The 8,360-nt window shown below is 41.1% G+C and overlaps 1 protein-coding gene across 1 annotated transcript; it reads left to right on the top strand.

Moving 5' to 3' along the window:
• Positions 1–4,412: 4,412 nt before the first annotated feature.
• Positions 4,413–5,595, top strand: SST (somatostatin). The gene is made up of 2 exons (NM_001009583.1): positions 4,413–4,550; positions 5,383–5,595. The coding sequence occupies exons 1-2, from the start codon at positions 4,413–4,415 to the stop codon at positions 5,593–5,595; spliced, it is 351 nt and encodes a 116-aa protein (NP_001009583.1).
• The last annotated feature ends 2,765 nt before the right edge of the window (positions 5,596–8,360 follow it).

The following is an 8,360-nucleotide window of genomic DNA, read 5'->3' as shown; positions in this document are numbered from 1 at the left end:
TGGGGCTCAACTACAGAAGGCTCTGGTTGAAGGTGTGAAATGCCTTTATACTGAGACAACCAGCTTGGGTATTTAAGGGAGAGTATGTCCCTTTCATCCTGGCTTTTCTTTTCTCTTAAATGGTTCTGTTATCTTCCTGACTCTACTCCTGCTCTCCTATAGTTAACACTTAGCAGAAGCTATTACTTTAAAAAAAACAAAAACAAAAACAAAAACCAAAAAACAAAAACAGATCAATCTCTTGCTCAAAATCCTCCAGTGGTTTTCTGACCATCATCTCCAAGGCTCTATGTGATCTGGCCCCGCCTGCTTTGCTGGTCTCATCCCCTAGCCCTCTTGGATTTACCTACTCTGTTCTAGGTCCCTTGATGCTGATGCAATTTCCTGAGGAGTACAGGAAGTGCATGCTTCCACCTCAGGGCCATGGAAGGACTGTCCCTCCCTGACAAGGAAATATCTTTATTCAGGTATTTGCTTGGCCAGCTCCCTCACTGCATTCAGGTCTCTGCTCAAATAGTTCCTCCTCAGAAGTGTTTCCCCCTACACATCATGCTTTATACCTCGTCTTAATTCTTGTTAATTTGAACATATGTATTTTTTTGAATCTTAAAATTTTATGAAGTATAGTTCATTTACAATGTAAATTTGAACATACACTGATTAATTATTTGATGTATTCATTGTTTGTCTTTCTCACTAGGACCTTGCCTGTCTAGTATATTACTATGTTATCAACCTCTCAAGTAGCACAGATTCTCAGTGCCTATTTGTAGAAAGAATTTGAGTGAGTCAGTTTTATAGTTGGAGAAACCGAGGTCCAGAGGGAGGGCAGGTTAGTAGCAGAAACAAGACTCAAGAGCAAGTTTTCTTTCTAATAGGCCTATGCAATGCCCACTGCATCTGGCTTCCTCCATCATATTACATAAAAGCCAGGCTCTTTTCCAACATATAGTTCTCATTTGGAGAAAGAAACAGCATTTTAACCTCACTGTATGCACTACTTTGCCTCTTTATTTTCTCAAATATAAGCTTGTTGATTGTCAGAGTTAGAAAGAACCACAAGAGTTATCTTATTTATCAAGCCTTGTATTTTGCAGATGAGGAAACTAAGGCCTGGAGAGGAAGCCTCAGCTGGACTGTGGCAGAACCAGAATGAGAACCAGGTCTCTGGACTCCAGTACAGTTACTTTCTGCTTCCCAGCCTTGCTTAATATTAAATATCTGTTTTCTCACAGATTTTATTGTCTCATATTAAAATGAGCTTCTGCTTCTCATATTGGCAGGTAGTCACCCCCTAATGTACACTTCACAGGGAGGTGGGAAATCCCACACTGGCACATATGAAAGCACAGCACATGAAAGATGTCTGGATGCTTCCTAGAGGCACTTGTGTCCTGGCTGCAGCCTGCTCAGCCAGATATCTCTGGCACCTCTGGGTCAAGGAGGAGGAAACCTTCTAAAGTCAATTAACAGCCTCCCTCGACCTTGCCACTTCCTGCCTGTATGCCCTTGTGCCAGGCACCTGTGTTCTCAGAGACTCAATTTCCTCCTCTGTGAGATGGGGCCAGCATGCCCCATGTACAGGATGAGAAAGTGTTTTGTGAACGAAGAGGGCTGTGTAAGGATGGGGAGAGTCATTCCTGCTGACCAAGCTCTCTGAAATAGGGTCCCCAGTTCAACCACAAATAGCCTCCTCTTCCTAGGCTTTAGGACTTGGGAGCGAGGCCTTACAGTTTGGCTGCAGGGGGCTCAGGTTGGAATGGTTCAAGTGTCTTTGTGCTAAATCAACCCTCATGCAAATCTTGTCTGTAGTGGAAGGGGGACAGTTAAGGAAAAATCGTTCATAGACTCCTAGCAATTCAAGGGTTATAAAACAAAGCAAAACAAAACAAAAGCCCAGAAGTCATCTCACCAATAGCCTCAGCACTTCAGCAGAAATATAAGGGAAGACACCCTGACTTTACCATTCCTAAGTAGGTACTTAAAGAGCTAAAGATTGGTTTTTGTTTTTGTTTTTGTTTTTTGTTTTTGTTTGTTTTGTTTTTTTTTTTTTTTTTTGAGAAGCAGCTGTGAAGGAAGAAGTGAAGGAGGAGGGGCTTAAACAGGAAGAGATGAGAAGCAGAGATTGGCATAGATACTGGCTAGGCAGAATGGGAGGGAGGGAGGAGAGGGGAAAAACTAGAATGAATCAGACTGAAGTCAGGAAGGATTAGGGGAAGGAAGAATAAAAGAGAGGAATGAGTACAGGGAGAGGAGAGGGAAGGCAAAAGAGGGATTGAATAAGGAGATTCATAGGGGGCTAGGGAAAAGAGAAAGAGGAGGGAGGGGATAAGGATGTGGGAAGGAAGAGTGCGAGTGGGGTGGGTAGATCCAGAGCTTAGAGCCAGATGGAGGGGCTACTTCTTGTTCTCTGTCTTGCTCCTGTTTTAGAGAAATTCTCTTTCCCTTACTCAGTGGGGCCACCAAGAGCAAGTCCTGAGTGGAGGAGATGTGAGATAATTTTGGAGTGCCTTGGGACAGTTGGGTTGATAGAACTAGACTCTGAATCCCCAGCTACAGGCCAAGGAGGGTTCCAGGAAATAGAGAGAAAATATGCTATTTCCTAAGGTTGTGTTCTACAGTCCCAGAGTCATTGCTCTCCCAGACTATTGCAACATATGTGAACAATTTTTTAAAGCCCTACCGGTGCTTAGCCTTGCTTGGACTCATCAAGCCCTGGAAGTTTTAGCACTGCTTGCTTTGCATTCTCTCATTTTTCTGGGTTAAGGACACAAAAGAAAAAGGTGACAATTATTCGAGCTATTCAGGATACTTCCCAATCCCTCCTGCCTCTTAACACTGTAGTCTCTTGTTTAAGTATTTTTGAGAATACATGATGCCTGGCTGGTGATTGGGCAAGTTCTCTGCTTCACTTGGTGTCTAAAGATACAGTAATTTTTTTTTTCAGCTCTTACAAGCTTGAAGCTTATAAAATATCAGCCCTTGAAGCATCTGCAGTGATCATCTGGTCCATGAAAGGACATATAGCTGGCCCTTCCTGGATAAGAAATTATTTTTTTTTGGGGGGGGGGACAAAAAAAGAAACAGAACTCTGACCAGGACAGAAAACATACAACCAGACCACAACCAAAATTCCAGAACAGCATTTCTCAAACTTCTTTTTTATGTGTGTGGGGAGTAGGGGAGTAGTGGATCTGAGAGTCTGTTGATGCTTTTCCCACACAGAGACATACAATAATGGTCACTTATGTTCAGGGGGTTGCAGAATTTGTTATGTCCAAAGTGGGAGTCTCTGACCTAAAACTGCTGCTATTGGCCAGGAATCTGTTAGAAAACTTAGAGTTGAGTGAAAAGAACCCTAGCCTTGGAATGTGGAGATCTAGTGCTTGCTCCAGCTGTGAAATGTGTGAACTAGAGAACTTCGCTGCCTCTTTCTAGGTTCAGTGACTCAAACTCTGAGGTTTAGTAGATGGTTTCTGAGATTTCTTTCCAGTTTCAAGTTTCTAGAACCAAAATGAAGTCAATCTTACTTTTTTTTTCCCTTTTGCCTTTTTTTTTTTTTTTTTGGTCAGAGTAGGAAGGCAGTAGAGTAGAAGTGTCTCAGCTGCTGAGAAAGAGTGAGGCAGGAGTGCCTAAGGTAATTTCACCTTCATTATAAGGAAAAGTGAAGTTCTTTTAGAGTCCCAAGACGTCTTTAATCTACAAGACTTTTCAAGAGTCGATGAATGGGGTTGTGATGATCATTGTACGACTATAAATATAATAAAATTCATTGAGTAATTAAAAAAAAAGAGTCAATGAGAAGGAAATGATTCGGTCCTTCTCGAATCCACATTTCATTCTCAGTTGTGTTCTTACAGGAATGCTTATCACACTCATATGTTTCTGCATTTGGTATTCTTAAAATGTCTGAGTATAATGATGTATAGATTCGTGTGGGTACATTTATGTGTACACAGCTAGTGTGGTGGTATATCTGACTCTCCAGGGGCTGAATGTTTGAGTGTGTGTGTAACTGGTGTGCACATGTGTGAGTGAAATTATGGAATGTGTATGTGCATAGCACTGAGTGAATATAAAAAGATTGTGTAGATGGTGTGGCACGTGGGGGAATTGTGTGGGCCTGTGTGCAGGATTTATTTATTTCTTAATAAGCTACTTTTGATTGTGTAGAGCCTCCTCTCACTTCGGTGATTGATTTCACGAGGGTAATGGTGCGTAAAAGCGCTGGTGAGATCTGGGGGCGCCTCCTAGTCTGACGTCAGAGAGAGAGTTTAAAAAGGGGGAGACGGTGGCGAGCGCACAAGCCGCTTCAGGAGTCGCGAGGTTCAGAGCCGTCGCTGCTGCCTGCAAATCGACTCCTAGAGTTTGACCAACCGCGCTCTAGCTCGGCTTCTCTGGCCGCTGCCGAGATGCTGTCCTGCCGCCTCCAGTGCGCGCTGGCCGCGCTCTCCATCGTCCTGGCTCTGGGCGGTGTCACTGGCGCGCCCTCGGATCCCCGACTCCGTCAGTTTCTGCAGAAGTCCCTGGCTGCTGCCGCTGGGAAGCAGGTAAGGAGACTCCCTCGACGCCTTCTTTCCCCTCTCGCGAATCCCCTAACCTTACCTTAGCCTTGCCCCTCCTCCCTTGGGTGGACTTAGGAGGTGGTCCCAAAGAGTATCGGTGCTTTTCTGGGTCCCTTAGGCACCAAATCTCTCAGGAAAACTTTCAAAGTCCAGAATTCCTTTTTACCTCTTTGTTTTTTCCCTCTTTGATCAGCGCAGTAGGTCACAGTTCAGGTGAGTTCTTTGGCTTTCAAGAAAATTCTAAGATCTGGGGAACTGAGCTCGAGGGGATGATGGCATCTATCCGCGGTGCTGACCATGGGAGGTGCTGACCCAGGTGCTGAAAGCGCGGACCTCTGAAGCTTCCTAAGCAGTACCTCCCACCCATGCAGCAGGGCTGGGGGCTGAAGGGCACAACAGCTAGAACACAATATGTTTACGACTGTGAAAAGTCTTGTTTCCCACAGTTGATTTAGTAAAAATGGTAAGAACAATTCTATTTTGTAGCTCATGATATGGAAATTGAGTTAAATAAAATGTTGGCATATATTTTACCTTTGCTAACTAATGATGTTCTATTTCTTTCTATGTGTGAGTTCTAAACCTGTAGACACTAAAACCTTGCAGAAACATTTGAGTTTTTAAAGCTTCCTTGTGTAACTTGGTAAATTATAACAACAGCCCTGTTTTTATATCCTTAACCTATTTTAAGCATTACACAAAGTGCACATAGAAAATTGGGGGTTGGATGTGATTAAATCTGTTTTTTAAACCAAGCTTTTCCATTTCTTTTTCACTATCCTCATTCTCATCCCCCTCCCCCTCCCATTCCACACAGGAACTGGCCAAGTACTTCTTGGCGGAGCTGCTCTCTGAACCCAACCAGACAGAGAACGATGCCCTGGAGCCTGAAGATTTGTCCCAGGCTGCTGAGCAGGATGAAATGAGGCTGGAGCTGCAGAGATCAGCTAACTCAAACCCGGCCATGGCACCCCGAGAACGCAAAGCTGGCTGCAAGAATTTCTTCTGGAAGACTTTCACATCCTGTTAGCTTTATTAATTATTGTTGTCCATATAAGACCTCCAATTCCTCTCCTCCAAACCCCATCTCTCCTTCCCCCCAATCCTCAGTAAGACCCTTGCATTAGGAATTGAAGACTGTAAATACAAAATAAAATTATGGTGAAATTATGAAAAACAAGATTTTTGGTTTCTTATTGAGTAAATCTTTCTGTTCAATAATACCAGATTAACTTCAGCTGTGATTTCAGTCAAGTTATTTGAGATAGGCATTCCAAATTTCACACACACTGTTTAAAATTCCCTGTGCTAATAAAGATTGTGCTTTAAATAGTAACCCTGACAGTTTGGGTTATTTTAAACATAAATAATTCCAAATAACTATGAATTCTAATTTTAATCCAGTGATAATGATTGGAAAGGGCTGCCAGAAACATCAATTACACATTAAATACACTTAAAATTATATGTTGCCTAAATGGGAAGAGAATATGAAAAAGAATGGATATGTATAACTGACTCTCTTTGCTGTACACCTGAAAATAACACAACACTGTAAGTCAACTATGCTCAAATATAAAATAAAAATTAAATCAAAAATTATATGCTAAAATAAGTATTTAGTATTAATGAGTAGGCAGGCTGGCATGTCCAACTAACCACCAGGCTAATTTGTAAAATAAACAATATATAAAAAATGGAAGGGAAAAAAAGTATTAGAAGTTGGAGAAAAGAAGCTGGCTTAAATACATAAATAAAATTCTGAGCCTTTAAAATGTACTAGTTTAAAATGTATGGTTTGTGAACGTTTATCTAGAGAAAAGAACATTGCTTTAATAACTTCTTTAGCAATCCTCTCTGTAACTGAATGAGGTTAAACGACTGCTTCCATTTTAAAAGTAAGCTCCTGGAGTTCCCGTTGTGGCGCAGTGGTTAACGAATCCGACTAGGAACCATGAGGTTGCGGGTTCGGTCCATGCCCTTGCTCAGTGGGTTAACGATCTGGCGTTGCTGTGGGCTGTGGTGTAGGTTGCTGATATGGCTCGGATCCGGAGTTGCTGTGGCTCTGACGTAGGCCAGCGGCTACAGCTCCGATTAGACCCCTAGCCTGGGAACCTCCATATGCCGTGGAAGCGGCCCAAAGAAATAGCAAAAAGACAAAAAAGAAATAGCAAAAAGACAAAAAAAAAGTAAGCTCCTAATTTTTTTCCTCAGGGGAAAATATCAGCTTAATTATAAGATTCCAACATGAGAGCAATGGTCTGCAAAAAGTATGTGTGTTGGCTCACCTCAGGGAATGCTACACTATTGAAAGTGTTGGAGTACAATACTGTAATCTCAGAATAACTGAAGGAGAGATCTCAAGCCTTCTTTTGATTTGTATCAAAGAAAGTGTCAAATAAAAATGCAAACAATAATAAAATACTCAGTATATGCCAGCTGTTATTTTCAGTGTTATAATAACATACTAAATGGTCCTGTTCAAGACACAGATAAAAACACTGCTAATTTAACTCACAGAGATCTTAAAAAGTATTTCTTTGGGGATGTGTATTTTAACTATTGACTGTATTTCTGAATAGCTGCTAGAATAAGAAACTAAATATGAACACATAAACAGAATATAAATCCCCATAATATGAACTGACTGAAGGGAGCATATAAACATCTAAGAAGAATTTCATATATTATGGAAAATTTTTATGTTAGGTAATACACATTTTTAAAATGAAGGTGACTTAGTCAAAGTTAATTCATGAACAGCTGATCAAACAAAAGAAAATTTGAGCCACTTTACTAATCTCTGTGAAAACAGAACCTCTTTGAGGTACTGGTGCATTTTTATTTGCAAGACATTTAGAAGGGAGTTAATGTGTGTGTGTCCACTTAAGGGAACTGCCTGTGTTAAATGCCTTGTGTATATCTGGTTACCAACCAACTCAGTGGAGTAATAGAATGACATTATTATGATTAAAGCACAGAAGAGAACACAGCTTAATTGTTTTCTGAGCAATGCATAGATTGTACGAGTGCCAGGGGAATTTAAGTTTTTAAGATCCTATTTAGTTGTCTGTTTCCAAGAGTATTGTGGAGATAATTGGCAAGAATTATGTAGTTATGTGTTCAAATATATATTTATTCTTTATTTAAAGATTAAGTTGAATGGAATGTTTAATCATGGTTAGTTATCTTTCAGCCTCAATTTTCCCACCTTCAAAAGTAGAAGGTTATACTGACAAGACCACTCATATTCCTTCCAGACGGGATGGTCATTGTGTGCTTTGACACTGACAAAAATGCTAAAGGAGTAACAATTTTTGATCATTTTCATTAAGATGCCACATAGTTTTTTAAAAAATATGCAGAAGGTTTTACTTTTTACTTCACATTTAGTTCACTTGGGTTCCTCCCAGGTTTGATTCATGGGAAGGGTCTAGTAGTCTAGCCTGTTTACCACCCAGCCACAATGAAGTTTTCCGATATATTTTCCTTCCTCTCCAAGACTAGTCTTCAGTAGTGCTGAACATCCTGCTGTTTATTTTAATGGAAGAACTTGGGCAAGGTACTTTTCTTTCTGGGCCTTAGGTTCCCCATCTGAAAATAAGCATACTAATAAAACCAATCCCCGGGAGTTAGGAGGATTCACCAAGACCATGTGTTTAGAGTCCTTAGTACATGGTAAACATTAGTGTTTGATGTTATGACAGTGTTGATTTTGTTCTCACATGTGCTGTGCTTTCTAGCCTCCCTCCCTCCCTCTTTCTTCCTTCCTTCCTTCCTTCCTTCTTTCTCTCT

This window comes from Sus scrofa, chromosome 13 (assembly GCF_054392235.1).
Source record: "Sus scrofa isolate SSC_HxYL_T2T_F1_AM1 chromosome 13, Sscrofa_HxYL_maternal_Yorkshire_Landrace_v2.0, whole genome shotgun sequence".
Classification (NCBI taxonomy): domain Eukaryota; kingdom Metazoa; phylum Chordata; class Mammalia; order Artiodactyla; family Suidae; genus Sus; species Sus scrofa.
The sequence above is the reverse complement of the archived record's forward strand: the minus strand, read 5'-3'. Positions and strand labels throughout refer to the sequence as shown.